This window comes from Mustelus asterias, chromosome 19 (assembly GCF_964213995.1).
Source record: "Mustelus asterias chromosome 19, sMusAst1.hap1.1, whole genome shotgun sequence".
Classification (NCBI taxonomy): Eukaryota; Metazoa; Chordata; class Chondrichthyes; order Carcharhiniformes; family Triakidae; genus Mustelus; species Mustelus asterias.
Window position 1 is genome coordinate 6,992,916 of NC_135819.1, and position 20,335 is coordinate 7,013,250.

At 48.5% G+C, this 20,335-nt stretch overlaps 1 protein-coding gene across 6 annotated transcripts in view; it reads left to right on the plus strand.

The window, feature by feature from the left end:
* Positions 1-20,335, plus strand: part of LOC144507722 (interleukin-12 receptor subunit beta-2-like) — a 73,204-nt gene that overhangs the window by 41,809 nt on the left and 11,060 nt on the right. For all 6 annotated transcript variants that reach the window (XM_078234959.1, XM_078234963.1, XM_078234965.1 and 3 more), the window contains exons 4-13: positions 207-330; positions 2,145-2,299; positions 3,499-3,656; positions 5,373-5,538; positions 6,761-6,843; positions 7,757-7,949; positions 10,813-10,995; positions 12,247-12,348; positions 15,783-15,938; positions 18,897-19,034. In XM_078234959.1, the coding sequence (XP_078091085.1) occupies positions 207-330; positions 2,145-2,299; positions 3,499-3,656; positions 5,373-5,538; positions 6,761-6,843; positions 7,757-7,949; positions 10,813-10,995; positions 12,247-12,348; positions 15,783-15,938; positions 18,897-19,034 (1,458 nt within the window). The remainder of the gene's footprint in view (positions 1-206; positions 331-2,144; positions 2,300-3,498; positions 3,657-5,372; positions 5,539-6,760; positions 6,844-7,756; positions 7,950-10,812; positions 10,996-12,246; positions 12,349-15,782; positions 15,939-18,896; positions 19,035-20,335) is intronic.

Genomic DNA, 20,335 nt, shown 5'->3' on the forward strand with positions numbered 1-20,335 from the left:
ATGTTGGCCATGTTAGTTATTGGGACTTACAATACCTCTGAGGCGGCCTGCCTGGAAGCTGAGGCCTGGCTGCAGGGACAAGCAGCTCGCCCCGAGATCATGTGGTGTCTTGGAGGAGAGGCAAGGCCAGATGGGTTGATGAAATTTCACATTAGCTGGAAGGTGTTTAACTCCTGGAGCTCACTTTATTCCTCATTATTATCCAGATCCACCTCAAGACCTGTTCTGCTTTAGATTGGACAAGAACTCGGCAGTGACTTGTAGCTGGAGTCCGTGTGCAGACACCCAGATCCCCACAAACTACATCTTCTTCATTCAAGAGAAGGGCAGGTGAGTGGTCCCATCATATGAATGTGGTGAGTACACAGCCAGGCTGTGAGAGTGGGGCACAGGACAGGTAAATGTTCTCAATCTTTAATCAGAACTTGGGCAGACATTATCCTGTATTTTCTATGTTCACTACGGAATTGAAGTTTCCACTCCAGAGCGGTACTGAGGGACTGAGTAAAGGTCACTGAGCTGAAATGTTAACTCCGTTTCTCTCTCTTCACCAATGCTATCTGACCTGCTGAACTGCAGAGTTTTGCCCAGTGAGAGTTGCCTTCAGCAAGCCTGGAACGAAATGAGGGGGGGAGAGGAATTGTGGTGTTGCCCAACTTGCATCCTTCCTCTGCCGCTGCCAGGCTTTTCAAACCCAAACTCCATGTTCCCTCCCCGCTTCCTGGTTCAGAAGGGTTAAATCATGCGGCAGTTCGCATTCAGAATCACAGGAGGCCACTCAGCCCATCCTGTCTGCACTGGCTCTCCAAATCAGCATTATGACTTAGTGCCATTCCCCTGCCTTTCCCCGTACCCCTGCATGTTGTTTCTATGCTGGAGTATAACAGATTGAATGAAGATGCTTCAGATGATTAAATAAGTTGAAAAAGATTCTCTCCTCTGGTAGGCGAGCCCAGAACAAAGGCCATGACATCAAAATGATTATTCCCAGCACACAAACAGGCCATCCAGCACAGATGATCCATGCTGGTGTGTATGCTCCACATGCGCCTCCTCCCTCCTCTCTTCATCTTGTCCTCTCAGCAAAAACGCCCATTCCTTTATCCCTCATGTGTTTATCCAGTTTCCCCTGAAATACATCAAATGATTCACCTCAACTACTCTCTGTGGTGCCAGTTCAGCACTCTGGATGGAGAAGTTTCTCTTCAGTTTCCCATTGGATTTCTTAGTGACTAGCGTATATTTATGTTCCCTTTCTGGTCTCACCCACAAGTGGAGACATCTTCTCTACATTGAACCCAACAAACAATTTTAAAGCCCTCTATCATATCACCCCTCAGCCTTCTGATCGGGCAACATCACAGAAAAGGCAGCCAAAATCCAGAACTCTCCCTCACAAACCTCAAACAAATTGCTGAAAATTGCAACGCAGGGATTGGTAGATTTTTGATCGACAAGGTCACAAAGGGTTTCAGAAACAAGTCAGGAAGATGGAGTTGAGATTACAGATTAGCCATGAACTAGCTGAATGGGGAAACAGGCTTGAGGAGCTGAATGGTCTCGTCCTGTTTCTTACTGATTTCACCTTCTCATCTATTGTTTCAACTTAAGAGGTTTTCTGAACCTTGGGGGCACAACATTTACATCAGTAAGAAGTATGGGTGGCACGGTGGCACATTGGTTAGCTTGCTGCCTCATAGCTCCAGGGACCTGGGTTCGATTCCCAGCTTGGGAGACACTGTCTGTGTGGAGTTTGCACGTTCTCCCCGTGTCTGCGTGGGGTTTCCTCCGGGTGCTCTGGTTTCCTCCCACACTCCAAAGATGTGCGGGTTAGGTGCATTGGCCGTGCTAAATTGCCCCTTAGTGTCCCGGGATGCGCAGGTTAGAGGGATTAGCGGGGGTAAATATGTGGGATTATGGGGATAGGGCTTGGGTGGGATTGTGGTTGGTGCAGACTGGATGGGTCGAATGGCCTCCTTCTGCACTGTAGGGATTCTATGATTCTAATTCTCACTGGGAGCCCAGGCAGCACCCACTGGTCAGACAACTAACAACTTGTGACCAGAAACAAGTGACCAGTGCGACAGACTGTGCGAACAGTAATCTTCAAATACTAACAACTTACTCTTGGTCCTGCTCCACAGCATTGATCTGATTCAAATATCAACATGTCTAACTTCATTGACCCTGGGTCGGAAGAATTTCACTGCTGGCAGAACCTACGTTGCCTGGGTCAAGGCCAACAAGACACAGAGAAAGGATTGCTTAACCAGACTGGAATTCATCATTGATGACATAGGTACAGAGACTGCTGAAATATTCACGCAGACATCATTCCAATTGCAGTGCCTGTGTAAGACTGGCTGAACAATGACCCACTGCATATCAGCGACAGGCACTTTGGCAGATTTCTGTGACATTCTTCGGAGGGAACTGGGTGGCAGAGTGAGTTAGAGTTGGGTCTCTCAGCAACATTCAAACTAAGCTGAGAGAAATAGCCTGCCTGACAGGAAGGGAAGGAGTGAAATTGGAATGTCAGCCCAGCCACTAATGACCAATGGATAACAAATCAAAAGGTCAAGTTGCGATAGTCCCAGATGACCATAGGCTGCTCTCCCCTTTGAGGCAGCGAGCTCACTGGTGGTGATTTGACCTGAGGATCACCACACCTCAGACAAGGGCAAGGGATAGAGTTCCACACACACTGACTCTCACTGGGGTACAGTTCCACACACACAGACTCTCACTGGCATACAGTTCCACACACACTGACTCTCACTGGGGTACGGGTTCCACACACACTGACTCTCACTGGGGTACGGGTTCCACACACACTGGGATACAGTTCCACACACACTGCCTCTCACTGGGATACAGTTCCACACACACTGACTCTCACTGGGATACAGTTCCACACACACTGACTCTCACTGGAGTACAGTTCCACACACACTGACTCTCACTGGGATACAGTTCCACACACACAGACTCTCACTGGAGTACAGTTCCACACACACTGACTCTCACTGGGATACAGTTCCACACACACTGACTCTCACTGGGGTACGGGTTCCACACACACTGACTCTCACTGGGGTACGGGTTCCACACACACTGACTCTCACCGGGGTACAGTTCCACACACACACTGACTCTCACTGGGGTACGGGTTCCACACACACTGACTCTCACTGGGGTACGGGTTCCACACACACTGACTCTCACTGGGGTACGGGTTCCACACACACTGACTCTCACTGGGGTACAGTTCCACACACATAAAAAGATGCTCATTTTCCTGCAGCAACAGGATCCTGGCTGGTATCCCTCGGATGTGGGGATTTGTGGCTGCAGTATTAAATAGCAATGATCAAATCTGCGGTCTGATAGTTACAAGTGTGTCAGCGCCTGTCCCGGGATGTCGGGGTGTTTTTATGCAGTTGATCATTGGGTGCTGGTGCCTTTGCTTTCTGATTCTCTATGATGTTGTTCCTTTAGTGAAGCCGCTGGCTCCAGCCGATGTGTCCGGAGAACATATACTGGAAGCTCCAACAGCCATAGGCATCTCGTGGAGGAAGCCCAGTAACCTCGACCCATTTATCAAGCTCCAGTTTCGGCTTCAGTTCAGAGAGGCAGGAAATCGCGGTTGGAATGAGGTAGGTCAGCCATTGCCATATCTGTTCCAGGCCTTGTAGAGAATCCAGCATCACTCTCTCTTCCTTGGAGTTCTCTTTTGACAGTGGAAGGTGTAGGTGACAGCAAGGCAGGATTTGCTTTCATTTATTTAGGCGACATGGACGTCGCGGGCCAGGTTAGCATTTATTGATCAACCCTAATTAGCCTGGAGAAGGTGGAGGTGAGCTACCTTCTAGAATCACTGCAGTAAGGGCAGCACGGTGGGGACCCGGTACGGTAAGGGTGGCACGGTAGCACAGTGGTTAGCACTGCTGCTTCACAGCTCCAGGGACCTGGGTTCGATTCCCGGCTTGGGTCACTGTCTGTGTGGAGTTCGCACATTCTCCTCGTGTCTGCATGGATTTCCTCCGGGTGCTCCGGTTTCCTCCCACAGTCCAAAGATGTGCAGGTTAGGTTGATTGGCCATGCTAAAATTGCCCTTAGTGTCCTGAGATGCGTAGATTAGGGGGATTAGTGGGTAAATATGTAGGGATATGGGGGTAGGGCCTGGGTGGGATTGTGGTCGGTGCAGACTCGATGGGCCAAATGGCCTCTTTCTGTACTGTAGGGTTTCTATGATTTCTATGATTCTATGACCCGGGTTCAATCTCAGCCTTGGGTGAGTGTGCGGAGTCTGCACACTCTCCCCGTGTCTGCGTGGGTTTCACCCGCATGCTCCAGTTTCTTCCCACATTCCAAAGATGTGTAAGTTAGGGTTATTGGCCATGGTAAATTTCCCCTTAATGTCCAAAGATGTTTGGGCTAGGGAGATTAGCAGGGTAAATATGTGGGGTTTTGGGGGTAGAGCAGAGGGGGGTCTGAGTAAGATGCTCTGACAGAATGTCAGTGCAGATTCGATGGGCCAAATGGCCTCCTTCTGCACTGTAGGTATTCTATGATATGACGTGGGTACACTCACAGTGCTGTTAAGGAGGGAGTTCCTGCATGTTTACCCAGTCATGATGTGGAGATGCCGGCGTTGGACTGTTCTCTTCCTGTTGGGGAGCACTTCAGTGGTCACGGGCATTCAGCCTCTGATCTCCGGGTAAATGTTCTCCAAGGCGGCCTTCACAACACATGACAGCGCAGAGTCGCTGAGCAGAGGCTGATAGCCAGGTTCCGCACACATGAGGACGGCCTCAACCGGGATATTGGGTTCATGTCACCCTATCTGTAACCCCCACAACCTGCCTGGATGTGCAGAATCTCACTGGCTGTCCTGTCTGGAGACAAGTCACATCTCTTTAACCTGTGCTTAATGCTCCCTCCACTCACATTGTCTGCACCTTTAAGACTTGATTAGCTGTAAAGACTCACATTCCAATCATTATTCATGTAAATTGAGTTTGTGTCTTTGTGCCCTGTTTGTGATCAGAACTCCCACCCACCTGATGAAGGGACAGCCTGTTCCGAAAGCTAGTGGATTTTGCAACCAAATAAACCCGTTGGACTTTAACCTGGTGTTGTGAGACTTCTTACTGTGTTTACCCAGTGACAGTGAAAGAACGGTGACTTATTTCCAAACCAGGATGGTGAGTGGCTTGGAGGGGAATCTCCAGGTGGTGGTGCTCCCGGGTATCTGATGCCCCTGTCCTTCTAGATGGTAGCAATTGTGGGTTTGGAAGATGATGTCGAAGGAGAGCGCTCTGTGCAACAGCCCCCCAGAAACTGATTGCATAATCTGTGTCCCACTAAAGGTTTCACGGGATGAAATTGGAATCCATGCGACACATTACGAGCTGGAAGGCCTGCAGCCATTCACCTCCTATGAGTTCCGCATACAGTGTGCAAAAGAGGGAGAACGAAACAGGATGCTATGGAGTGACTGGAGTCCAGTGGCCAGAGCCAGGACCGGGGAGGACTGTGAGTGATCATCTAACTCATTCTATCATCATCCCACATCCCTCACTGTATCACTCTCTGATATACCCCACACAACTCACTGTAACACTCTCTGATATACCCCACACCCCTCACTGTAACACTCTCTGATATACCCCACACAACTCACTGTAACACTCTCTGAATACCCCACACCCCTCACTGTATCACTCTCTGATATACCCCACACCCCTCACTGTAACACTCTCTGATATACCCCACGCAACTCACTGTAACACTCTCTGAATACCCCACACCCCTCACTGTATCACTCTCTGATATACCGCACACCCCTCACTGTAACACTCTCTGATATACCCCACACAACTCACTGTAACACTCTCTGATATACCCCACACCCCTCACTGTAACACTCTCTGATATACCCCACACCCCTCACTGTATCACTCTCTGATATACCCCACACAACTCACTGTAACACTCTCTGATATACCCCACACCCCTCACTGTAACACTCTCTGATATACCCCACACCGCTCACTGTAACACTCTCTGATATACCCCACACCCCTCACTGTGATAATGTCTGATATACTCCACATCCCTCACTGTAACACTCTCTGATATACCCCACACCCCTCACTGTAACACACTCTGATATACCCCACACCCCTCACTGTAACACTCTCTGATATACCCCACACTCCTCACTGTAACACTCTCTGATATACCCCACACCCCTCACTGTAACACTCTCTGATATACCCCACACCCCTCACTGTAACACTCTCTGATATACCCCACACCCCTCACTGTAACACTCTCTGATATACCCCACACTCCTCACTGTAACACACTCTGATATACCCCACACCCCTCACTGTAACACTCTCTGATATACCCCACACTCCTCACTGTAACACTCTCTGATATACCCCACACTCCTCACTGTAACACACTCTGATATACCCCACACCCCTCATTGTGATACTCTCTGATATACCCCACACCCTCACTGTAACACTCTCTGATATACCCCACACCCCTCACTGTAACACTCTCTGATATACCCCACACCCCTCACTGTAACACTCTCTGATATACCCCACACTCCTCACTGTAACACTCTCTGATATACCCCACACCCCTCACTGTAACACATTCTGATATACCCCACACCCCTCGCTGTGATAATCTCTGACACTGCTGTACTTTCTAACCTGTTAGCTATCTTGTTTCTCAGTGCCTGTCGGATATCTTGACGTGTGGTTTGTGCAGCAGCTGACAACATCGGATGGACTAGTGGCCGTTATGGTGCTGTGGAAGGTAGAGTGTGCTTTCCCCAAAGGCTTCAGGCAATAACTGGTTAAACCTCCCTGTGTCCTGGGTCTGTCACACACACACAGAGAGAATACACTCACTCCTGCGTCTGTGACACACAATCAGAGTGAATACAGTCACCCCTGTGTCTATGACACACAATCAGACAGAATAGACATCAGGACTGGGGCTATTATCAAAAGAGTGCGGATAAAATGTCTGCTGAGAGTGTGTCTCCATTATTGTTAACCAGAGGGCATGGCGAGTGTGGGTAGCAGGAAAATTAGTTTCAACCTCATATTCTTTCGGTTGCTCTGCACTTTAGTAAATCTTTGCTTTGAAGATTTTTCAAATCTGATCACCACTGCTTCTAAGCAAATCTGTGTCCATTTCTTTCCCAATCTAACTGCTGGCATTTATCGTTCATTAATTTGGAGCTGGGAAAGGTGATGTTGATACTTTTGCTCCTTTTAGCAGACCCCTCTGCCAATCATCATTCTTTCTGCTTTTCTGAAGCTCCCTCTCGAGTCAACTATCTCCTTGCCGTTCCACCCTCACCATGATCACTTTCTTTCATGGGGTAGTGGTGACTTTAGCTGCTCCATCTGCCCTTGGATGGGGCAGTGTGAAATCTTCCTCGAATTCTTCAGTTTCTTTGTGTGAATCACAGGTCTAACCTCTCGCAACGAAGGCTGCGATTCTAGTTCTCACTCTGGTCTCTGATTCCTTCTTCTCTGCTGAAACTACCTCCAAACATTCAGCTTCACAAAGTCCAATTCTGATTCCAGACTTGAATATTCCTTCCTTCGAACCACTCTCTAATTCACATAGTGGAATCTAACCTCTCACTTCTCTCTATCTGAGCTCAGTCCATCATCAGAGTCTCTCAAAAATAGTCAGTTTTGGGGGTGTTTTGCAGCCTCTTGAACGACATCAAGCAAGAGGAACAATTCACAGATACTCAGTGAGCTACTTGGACGGAGAAGTGACAAAGAACGCAACCGTTAATATCTGCTGCAACATCAGCCTGCCAGGGACCACCCGACTGGTGAATGTCACTGCATACAATTCTATTGGAGCAACTCAACCAGCCAAGCTCAACCTAATACAAGGTAAACACGCATCTTACATACGTATACACAGAGAACGGCGCACACATCACACTCCCATACACATATACACAGGGGCAACTTGGGTGGGAGGGTGAGCTGCAAGGAGGATGCAGAGATGCTTCAGCGTGACTTGCACAGGCTGAGTGTGTGGGCATGTGCATGGCAGATGCAGTATAATGTGGATAAATGTGAGGTTATCCACTTTGGTAGCAATAATAGGAAGGCGGATTATTACTTGAATGGGTGTAAATTGAGAGAGGTGGATACTCAACGAGACCTGGGAGTCCTCGTGCATCAGTTGCTGAAAGTAAGCGCACAGGTATAACAGGCAGTAAAGGAGGCAAATGGTATGTTGGCCTTCATAGTGAGAGGATTTGAGTACAGGGACAGGGATGTTTTACTGCAATTGTACAGGGCGTTAGTGTGGGCACACCTGGAGTATTGTGTGCAGCTTTGGTGTCCTTATCTGAGGAAGGATGTCCTTGTTTTGGAGGGAGTACAGTGAAGGTTTACCAGGCTTCCTGGGATGGCAGGTCTGTCATATGAGCTTACTTACATTCTTGTACACCTGTGTGCAGGGAACTGTACTAGTGTACAGATCACACACTCATACACCTGTGTGCAGCGAACTGTACAGCTTACACACTTGTACACCTGTGTGCAGGGAACTGTACTGGTGTACAGCTCACATACTTGTACACCTGTGTGCAGGGAACTGTACTGGTGTACAGCTCACATACTTGTACACCTGTGTGCAGGGAATTGTACTAGTGTACAGCTCACATACTTGTACACCTGTGTGCAGGGAACTGTACTGGTGTACAGCTCACATACTTGTACACCTGTGTGCAGGGAACTGTACTGGTGTACAGCTCACATACTCGTACACCTGTGTGCAGGGAATTGTACTAGTGTACAGCTTACACACTCATACACCTGTGTGCAGCTAACTGTACAGCTTACACACTTGTACACCTGTGTGCAGGGAACTGTAATGGTGTACAGCTCACATACTTGTACACCTGTGTGCAGGGAACTGTACTGGTGTACAGATCACACACTCGTACACCTGTGTGCAGGGAACTGTACGAGTGTACAGATCACACACTCGTACACCTGTGTGCAGCGAACTGTACAGCTTACACACTTGTACACCTGTGTGCAGGGAACTGTACTGGTGTACAGATCACACACTCGTACACCTGTGTGCAGCGAACTGTACTAGTGTACAGCTCACATACTCGTACACCTGTGTGCAGGGAATTGTACTAGTGTACAGCTTACACACTCGTACACCTGTGTGCAGGGAACTGTACTGGTGTACAGCTCACATACTTGTACACCTGTGTGCAGGGAACTGTACTGGTGTACAGCTCACATACTTGTACACCTGTGTGCAGGGAACTGTACTGGTGTACAGCTCACATACTTGTACACCTGTGTGCAGGGAACTGTACTGGTGTACAGCTCACATACTTGTACACCTGTGTGCAGGGAACTGTACTGGTGTACAGCTCACATACTTGTACACCTGTGTGCAGGGAACTGTACTGGTGTACAGCTCACATACGCGTACACCTGTGTGCAGGGAATTGTACTAGTGTACAGCTTACACACTCATACACCTGTGTGCAGCGAACTGTACAGCTTACACACTTGTACACCTGTGTGCAGGGAACTGTACTGGTGTACGGCTCACATACTCGTACACCTGTGTGCAGGGAATTGTACTAGTGTACAGCTTACACACTCGTACACCTGTGTGCAGGGAACTGTACGAGTGTACAGATCACACACTCGTACACCTGTGTGCAGGGAACTGTACGAGTGTACAGATCACACACTCGTACACCTGTGTGCAGGGAACTGTACGAGTGTACAGATCACACACTCGTACACCTGTGTGCAGCGAACTGTACAGCTTACACACTTGTACACCTGTGTGCAGCGAACTATACTGGTGTACAGATCACACACTCATACGCCTGTGTGCAGGGAACTGTACTGGTATACAGATCACACACTCGTACACCTGTGTGCAGAGAACTGTTCTGGTATACAGATCACACACTCGTACACCTGTGTGCAGGGAACTGTACTAGCGTACAGATCACACACTCGTACATCTGTGTATAGGGAACTGTACTGGTGTACAGATGTGCCTGTAACATCTAAGCTCTGGGGTGATATTTCTGGAGGGAAGGAGGGTGCCCCAGGATGCAGGTAAGAATTGCCGGAAACTTTCCAGGAAGTTCAAACCACTGTTGGGCAATTTCCCTGTAATCGGAACCATCCAAGAGTCCCATACCCATCCCCGCTTCAACTCCACAACTGACCTCCCAACCTACTCCGCGCCCACCGGACCGACACCCCCATCTTGCCTGCTCAACCACCCCACAACTGACACTCCCCAATTCCAACCGAATACTTCTCTTACAAACCTAACTTCTCCATGACTTGACTTCTGAAAGTGGCAAGACCTGTATTTAAACTTAGCCGCTTAACAGTTGCCAGGACCATTAGGAAGGTTTCAGAGCTTCTTTACCTCTGAATCCGCAGCCTTTGACTGAAGGCTTCATGATTGCTTGGTGGCAATCCAATTCTAATTGCCACTCTGTGGAAGTTCAGGCCCCAGTGGAGTTTTCCAAGTACATAGAACTGTACTCTCACCCCCTTCACTCCCCACCGCCAGTTACTTACCCCTCACTGGGTGGTTCTTTGATGTTACTCAGCTGAAGTTTCAGAGCAGTACCATGGAACTGACTATGACACCTTGTAAGAGCCCAAAGAGGATGTGGGGAAAGTGGGCTGTGCGAAGACTTTAAAATGCACTTATTCTTGGTATTGCTTGTGTTTTGTTCAGACCATCCAGCACCATTCAATATGACAGTTCACAGTGTAAACCGCTCGCTACTGGTGTCTTGGGAGCCACCGACCAATACAACACCTGACGGGTTTGTGGTGGAATGGCGTAGGATGAATTCAGAACGTATACCTAATTGGAAAAAGATATCAGCAGCCAATGCCTGTGTAACTCTGATTGATGGTAGGTCTAGGGCTGGCTTTCAGGCAAGCCCCGATTGAATAGATCAAAATAAAGATCCAATGTGAAATGAGTATGTCAGTTTCAATTCAATCTTTGCAAGCAAAGAACCACAACACAAAACTGTGGATGATTCAGCTCTGGTCAGACAGGGTAGTGTCGATTGTGCCGCACCTGTCCTGGGAGTGTTTGATGGGGACAGTGTAGAGGGAGATTTATTCTGTATCTAACCCCGTGCTGTACCTGTCCTGGGAGTGTTTGATGGGGACAATGTAGAGGGAGCTTTACTCTGTATCTAACCCTGTGCTGTACCTGTCCTGGGAGTGTTTGATGGGGACAGTGTAGAGGGAGCTTTACTCTGTATCTAACCCCGTGCTGTACCTGTCCAGGGAGTGTTTGACGGGGACAATGTAGAGGGAGCTTTACTCTGTATCTAACCCCGTGCTGTACGTGTTCTGGGAGTGTTTGATGGGGACGGTGTAGAGGGAGCTTTACTCTGTATCTAACCCCGTGCTGTACCTGTCCTGTGAGTGTTTGATGGGGACAGTGTAGAGGGAGCTTTACTCTGTATCTAACCCCGTGCTGTACCTGTCCAGGGAGTGTTTGATGGGGACGGTGTAGAGGGAGTTTTACTCTGTATCTAACCCCGTGCTGGAGCTGTCCTGTGAGTGTTCGATGGGGACAGTGTAGAGGGAGATTTACTCTGTATTTAACCCCGTGCTGTACCTGTCCTGGGAGTGTTTGATGGGGACAGTGTAGAGGGAGCTTCACTCTGTATCTAACCCCGTGCTGTACGTGTTCTGGGAGTGTTTGATGGGGACGGTGTAGAGGGAGTTTTACTCTGTATATAACCCCGTGCTGTACCTGTCCTGAGAGTGTTTGATGGGCATGATGTGGAGATGCCGGTGTTGGACTGGGGTAAACACAGTAAGAGTTTTAACAACACCAGGTTAAAGTCCAACAGGTTTATTTGGTAGCAAATACCATTCGCTTTCGGAGCGCTGCTCCTTCGTCAGATGGAGTGGAAATCTGGAGTGGGGACAGTGTAGAGGGAGCCTTACTCTGTATCTAACCCACAATGTACAAAACAAGACTGTGCTCTGAAGCAACACAATGATGGTTCCAGTTTAACTGAGTATCTTGTCCATTAGTGATGTGTGTGCTGAATTTATAATACAAATTTTTGTTGCGGATTTACTTTGTAAGCTGCTGCAAGTAGTTCCAGGAGTCCTTAAGATCTTATTTTCTTTTCAGGTGTTCTGGCTCCGCTGCTTCTGTACAAGGTCTCGGTATATGCTCGATATCAGGGAGGACTTGGGGGGCCAGTGTCCACTCTGGTGTATACAGAAGAAGGAGGTACGGTTCCTTGATGCTGTCAGTGGAAGCCTACTCACACTCTGTCTGCTACTGAGATAGATCTTGTAATACTCGTGTCCTCAACTAGCAGGGAGCAGGGTGTAGCTCTAGGACATTAAAGAGGTCTTTAAAACTCTGATGAGATTTGATAGGTTAGATATTTAGAAGATATTTCCCCGTGTGGGGATAGCAGAGCCACAGCCATTGGTCAGTCACAAATAAATCCTGTGAAGAAGTTACTGTAAGAAGTCTCACAACACCAGGTTAAGGTCCAACAGGTTTATTTGGTAGCAAAAGCCACTAGCTTTCGGAGCGCTGCCCCTTCGTCAGGTGAGTGGGAGTTCTGTTCACAAACAGGGCATATAAAGACACAAACTCAATTTACAAAATAATGGTTGGAATGCGAGTCTTTAAGGCAATCAAGTCTTAAAGGTACAGACAATGTGAGTGGAGAGAGGGTTAAGCACTGGTTAAAGAGATGTGTATTGTCTCCAGACAGGACAGTTAGTGAGATTTTGCAAGCCCAGGCAAGTCGTGGGGGTTACAGATAGTGTGACATGAACCCAAGATCCCGGTTGAGGCCGTCCTCATGTGTGCGGAACTTGGCTATCAGTTTCTGCTCAGCGATTCTGCGTTGTCGTGTGTCATGAAGGCCGCCTTGGAGGACGCTTACCAGAAGATCAGAGGCCGAATGCCCGTGACCGCTTAAGTGTTCCCCAACAGGAAGAGAACACTCTTGCCTGGTGATTGTCGAGCAGTGTTCATTCATCCATTATCGTAGCGTCTGCATGGTCTCCCCAATGTACCATGCCTCGGGACATCCTTCCCTGCAGTGTATCAGATAGACAGTGTTGGCCGAGTTGCAAGAGTATGTACCGTGTACTTGGTGGATGGTGTTCTCACGTGAGATGATAGCATCCGTGTCGATGATCCGGCACATCTTGCAGAGGTTGCTGTGCGGTTGTTTGAAGTTTGTTTGAAACAACCGCACAACCTCAAACAGACCATTGTCCGCAGCAAACTACCCAGCCTTCAGGAGAACAGTGACCACTACACCACACAACCCTGCCACAGCAACCTCTGCAAGACGTGCCGGATTATCGACACGGATGCCATCATCTCACGTGAGAACACCATCCACCAGGTACATGGTACATACACTTGCAACTCGGCCAACATTGTCTACCTGATACGCTGCAGGAAAGGATGTCCCGAGGCATGGTACATTGGGGAGACCATGCAGATGCTACGACAACGGATGAATGAACACCGCTCGACAATCACCAGGCAAGAGTGTTCTCTTCCTTTGGGGAACACTTCAGCGGTCACGGGCATTCGGCCTCTGATCTTTGGGTAAGCATTCTCCAAGGTGACCTTCACGACACACGACAACGCAGAGTCGCTGAGCAGAGACTGATAGCCAAGTTCCGCACATGAGGACGGCCTCAACCGGGATCTTGGGTTCATGTCACACTATCTGTAACCCCCACGACTTGCCTGGACTTGCAAAATCTCACTAACTGTCCTGCCTGGAGACAATACACATCTCTTTAACCTGTGCTTAACCCTCTCTCCACTCACATTGTCTGTACCTTTAAGACTTGATTACCTGTAAAGACTCACATTCCAACCATTATTTTGTAAATTGAGTTTGTGTCTTTATATGCCCTGTTTGTGAACAGAACCCCCACTCACCTGACGAAGGACCAGCGAGCGCTCCGAAAACTAGTGGCTTGTGCTACCAAATAAACCCTGTTGGGACTTTAACCTGGTGTTGTGAGACTTCTTACTGTGTTTACCCCGATCCAATGCCGGCATCTCCACATCAAGAAGTTACTGCACAGGCAGGCAAGGGGAGATGGTGTAAAGTAAAGTAAAAGTTAAAATTTATTTATTAGTGTCACAAGTAGGCTTACATTAACACTGCAATGAAGTTATTGTGAAAATCCCCTAGTCGCCACACTCCGGCGGCTGTTCGGAGGGAGGATTTAGCAAGGCCAATGCACTTAACCAGCACGTCTTTGGACTGTGGGAGGAAACCGGAGCACCCGGAGGAAACCCACGCAGACACGGGGAGAACATGCAAATTCCACACAAACACTGACCCAAGCCGGGAATCGAACCCAGGTCCCTGTGGCACTGTGAGGCAGCAATGCTAACCACTGTGCCACCATGCCGTCCAAAAGTCTCATGCTCTATCGACTGAGCTACCTGTAAGAGTGAGTTCGCTGCAGTCCCTTAGAAACAGAAAAACTACAGCACAAAACAGGCCCTTCGGCCCCACAAGTTGTGCCGACCATATCCCTACCTTTTACGCCTACCTATAACCCTCCATCCTATTAAGTCCCATGTACTCATCCAGGAGTCTCTTAAAAGACCCTATTGAGTTTGCCTCCACCACCACTGACGGCAGCCGATTCCACTCGCCCACCACCCTCTGTGTGAAAAACTTCCCCCTAACATTTCCCCTGTACCTACCCCCCAGCACTTTAAACCTGTGTCCTCTCGTAGCAGCCATTTCCACCCCGGGAAAAAGCCTCTGAGAGTCCACCCGATCTATGCCTCTCAACATCTTATATACCTCTATTAGGTCTCCTCTCATCCTACGTCTCTCCAAGGAGAAAAGACCAAGCTCCCTCAGCCTATCCTCATAAGGCATGCCACTCAATCCACTTGCCACATGCCTTTCTCACTAAACCCCCCCCTGCTACTGTTTCTCCCTTTCCTCCTCCATTCGAGTGGAGCAATGACCATTGGAAAGGCCATTGCCGCTCCTTTGCGAGAACTGCTGTAAAACAATGAGGGAGAAAGGCAGGATTTGCTGTTAGGGTGAAATGAAGAAAAGTGGGAAGAGGCCAATATAGAACATAAGCAGCACAGAGTAGTTGGAGCGAGTTGCCTGTTTCTGTATTGTAAGTACAATATTATTCTCAACCCCGCGTATTCATCAACCACCGAACACTGGGTAGGCTGTGTGGACTCTCACCCTCTTATAGAAAGTGTAAGTGAGCATACAGTACAGATTCACCACCATGACACCTACAGTTCCGAGAAGAGACCTGGCATACGGAAGCTCAGAGAATTTCTAACAGAAAGTTTGATATTGTAAAGCTTTTGACTGGGTAAACAGTGTTATTCTGGCTGGAGTGCTGGTGATGAGGGTCAGCAGTGAGCTGAGAGATTGGAGAAATGTCTGCACAGAGAAACTTGAACATTTTGTCACAGGAGGGTTTCACGCTGATGCCTGGATCCAGACAGATGCTTCTTTCTGGTCCTGGAGCAGCTGAGAGTCCCATTAGTATGGCCGATCTCAGGTTTCAATAAACAAACTGCTGTTAAATTGTCTAAATCAACACTGAAATTATCTCTGTTCTCATCAAGTTGCAGCACTTGAAACATTCATCTGCAGATATCTCTCTTTCACCTTTTCACAGTTCCTCTTGCTGGGCCTAAAATCTCAATTTTAAATATCTCCCACACTGGGGTCACTCTGCTGTGGAAGGCACTCCCTACGGAGCAGCGGCAGGGCTTTGTTCAATACTACACTCTGTACTCTGTCGAGAAGCCACGTGGAGAGGACAGGCACAAGGGTAAGAGGCACCAAGCATTTTGTATTTTGTATCTGTTTTCACAAAAGGTATCCCGAGAATTGTGGAAAAGGAGCGTACGAAAGGGAGGGAGGAACTTAAAACAATCAAGAATAAAACAATCACTAGAAAAAATAATGGCAGGAAAACCAATGGGACGAAAGGCTGACAAGTTTTCTGGCCCTGATGACCTGCATTTTAGGCATGAGGTGTTAAAGGAAGTGGCTGCTGTATAAACAACATCTCTCGTGATGGCTATTTGTAAGAAAGTGTACTACAAGTTGGTGCTTTTATTGTGCAGATTATGGCCTTGAATGCTAAAAATATGAATTCAATGAGTATTAGGAACTCAAAGTTGTAGGAATATTCCAAAGTACATGCATCTACTCTGGAATACGCAGAATCCTTTTAATGAGAGTATACTTAAGAGTATTGATAGGCAAAGGGATCTGGGAGTACAGGTACACAGGTCACTGAAAGTGGCAATGCAGGTGGAGAAGGTAGTCAAGAAGGCATACGGCGTGCTTGCCTTCATCGGCCGGGCCATTGAGTTTAAAAATTGGCAAGTCATGTTGCAGCTTTATAGAACCTTAGTTAGGCCGCACTTGGAATATAGTGTTCAATTCTGGTCGCCACACTACCAGAAGGATGTGGAGGCTTTGGAGAGGGTACAGAAAAGATTTACCAGGATGTTGCCTGGCATTAGCTATGAGGAGAGGTTGGAGAAATTTGGTTTGTTCTCACTGGAGCGACGGAGATTGAGGGGAGACCTGATAGAAGTCTACACGATTATGAGAGGCATGGACAGAGTGGATAGTCAGAAGCTTTTTCCCAGGGTGGAAGAGTCAATTACTAGGGGGCACAGGTTTAAGGTGCGAGGGGCAAGGTTTAAAGGAGATGTACGAGGCAGATTTTTTACACAGAGAGTGGTGGGTGCCTGGAACTCGTTGCCGGGGGAGGTAGTGGAAGCGGATACGGTAGTGACTTTTAAAGGGTGTCTTGACAAGTACATGAATGGGATGGGAATAGAGGGATGTGGACCCCGGAAGGGTAGGGGGTTTTAGTTCAGTCGGGCAGCATGGTCGGTGCAGGCTTGGAGGGCCGAAGGGCCTGTTCCTGTGCTGTAATTTTCTTTGTTCTTTGTTTCTTTGTTCTTTGAGAATATCTTTGATTGTAATCTTCCAAAATTCCCTAAACTTTGGAAAAGTTCTCACAGAGTCGAAAACCACAAATGTAACATCCTCTACTCAAGACTAGAGGGAGGCAGAAAGCAGGAAACTATAGGTCAATTAATATAATGTCTGTCACTGGGAAAATCCTAGAATCCATTATTAAGGAGATAGTAGCAGGACATTTAGAAAATCATTTAAAAAAGCAGGTAGAGTCAACATGGCTTTATGAAAGGGAAACCGTGTTTGACAAATTTATTAAAAATTATTTGAGAATGTAACAAAGAGGAACCAGTAGATGTAGTGTATTTGGATTTCCAAAAGGCATTCGAAAAGGTGCTACGCAAAATGTTCCTGCACAAAATAAGAACTGGAGTTGGGGGTGATATATTAGCACGGATAGAGGATTAGCTAAATGGGTCATTTTCAGGTTGGCAAACTGTAACGGCTAGAGAGCCACATGGATCATTGTTGGGGCTTCAATTATTTACAATCTATATCAATGATTTGGATGAAGGGATCAGACTACATTTTGCCAAATTTCCTGATGATGCAAAGATAGGTAGAGAGGGAAAGAGTCTACAAATGGATTTAGATAGGTGAAGTGAGTGGGCAAAAAATTGACAGCTGGAGTATCATGTGGGAAAAATGTGAGGTTGTGCACATTGGCAGGAAGAATAGCAAAGCAGAATATTATTGAAACCGACAGACTGCAGGAATCAGCGGGAGATGGATCTGGGTGACCTGGTGCATGAATCACAAAACATGAGCATGCAGGAACAGAAAGCTTTTTAAAGTTTATTTATTAGTGACACAAGTAGGGTTACATTAACACTGCAATGAAATTACTGTGAAAATCCCCTAGTCACCACACTTCGGCACCTGTTCGGGTACACTGAGGGAGAATTTAGCACGGCCAATGCACCCTAACCAGCATGTCTTTCCGACTGTGGGAGGAAACCGGAGCACCCGGAGGAAACCCACGCAGACACAGGGAGAACGTGCAGACTCCACAGACAGTGACCCAAGCCGGGAATCGAACCCGGGTCCCTGGCGCTGAAAGACAGCAGTGCTAACCACTGTGCCACCGTATTTAAGAAAGCAAGTGTTGGCCTTTATTGCAAGGGGGTTGAGGATCAAAGTAGGGAAATTGTGCTACAATGTACAGGGCATTGGTGAGACCTCACAGCTAGAGTAGTCTCCTCCTACTCCTGTTTCTATTGATCACAACTCAGTTCTGCTTCAATCCAACAATCTCAGCTTATGTAATCGATGTGACAATGTACACAGCTCTCCACAGCAGCTACAGGTCACTGAATGATCCTGATACTCAAATATAACAATATTTCAATTAGGTGTAGGAGTAGGCCATTCGGCCCCTTAAGCCTGCTTTGCCATTTTTTCCTATTCATTCATAGGATGTGGGTATTGCAGAGGTGCTTGCTGTGAGGCCCCTCTCCTTGGGTGGGTTATCTGGGAGGTGCACTGAGCATCACAGCTGGCTTTGTGACCCCATGCTGGAGAAGGTAAGAAACACATGGCACCTGATCGTATTCCAGTGAGACAACAGGGCAGTGAATGTGTGTATGAATCTTGGGTGACAACACACATGCAGTATTCTCCCCATCACTCATGCTGCTAAACTCCCTCCTCTGGACACAGCTGAAGATCTGCTACTTAAATATAGCGCAGAGTGTGACTATCTCCTGTGAATCCTGAATCGCCGCTCAAAAGGAGAGCGAAATGATGATTATCACTGTTCCATTTGTTAAGTTTTCATTCTTTCTTACAGCTTTGAATATAAGTTACACGGCAAACAGATACACACTGCTGCACTTGGAGCCTGACACTACTTACAGGATCTGGATGACAGCGTCCACCAGTGTGGGAGAGGGCCGCAGAGGGCCATACCTTAACTTCAAGACCAAAGGTGCTGCTTGTAGGAAGGGCTGAGAGAGGGAGTTTAGTGCTTCCAGATCCCTAAAAACAAAGTATTGCAGGGCCTCCCACCACCTAGAAGTACCAAAGTATCCCAGAAAGAGCAGTGAGCTGGGTGGAAGGGAGGGGGCAATATCAAAGACCTGTAATTATTAGATACCTGATCACAACTCTGAATACTTCACAGACAGCTTAACTCCCACAGTGCTGCACTCCCCAAGTACTGACCCTCCCACAGTGCTGCACTCCCCTAGTACTGACCCACCCACAGTGCTGCACTCCCCTAGTACTGACCCACCCACAGTGCTGCACTCCCCTGGTACTGACCCACCCACAGTGCTGCACTCCCCTAGTACTGACCCTCCCACAGTGCTGCACTCCCCTAGTACTGACCCTCCCACAGTGCTGCACTCCCCTAGTACTGACCCTCCCACAGTGCTGCACTCCCCTAGTACTGACCCTCCCACAGTGCTGCACTCCCCTAGTACTGACCCACCCACAGTGCTGCACTCCCCTAGTACTGACCCTCCCACAGTGCTGCACTCCCCTAGTACTGACCCACCCACAGTGCTGCACTCCCCTAGTACTGACCCTCCCACAGTGCTGCACTCCCCTAGTACTGACCCTCCCACAATGCTGCACTCCCCTAGTACTGACCCTCCCACAGTGCTGCACTCCCCTAGTACTGACCCACCCACAGTGCTGCACTCCCCCAGTACTGACCCTCCCACAGTGCTGCACTCCCCTAGTACTGACCCTCCCACAGTGCTGCACTCCCCTAGTACTGACCCACCCACAGTGCTGCACTCCCCTAGTACTGACCCACCCACAGTGCTGCACTCCCCTAGTACTGACCCACCCACAGTGCTGCACTCCCCAAGTACTGACCCTCCCACAGTGCTGCACTCCCCTAGTACTGACTCTCCCACAGTGCTGCACTCCCCCAGTACTGACCCTCCCACAGTGCTGCCCTCCCTGAGTACTGACCCTCCCACAATGCTGCACTCCCCTAGTACTGACCCTCCCACAGTGCTGCACTCCCCTAGTACTGACCCTCCCACAATGCTACACTCCCCTAGTACTGACCCTCCCAGTGCTGCACTCCCCTAGTACGGACCCTCCCACAGTGCTGCACTCCCTGAGTACTGACCCTCCCACAATGCTGCACTCCCCTAGTACTGACCCTCCCACAGTGCTGCACTCCCCTAGTACTGGCCCTCCCACAGTGCTGCACTCCCTGAGTACTGACCCTCCCACAATGCTGCACTCCCCTAGTACTGACCCTCCCACAGT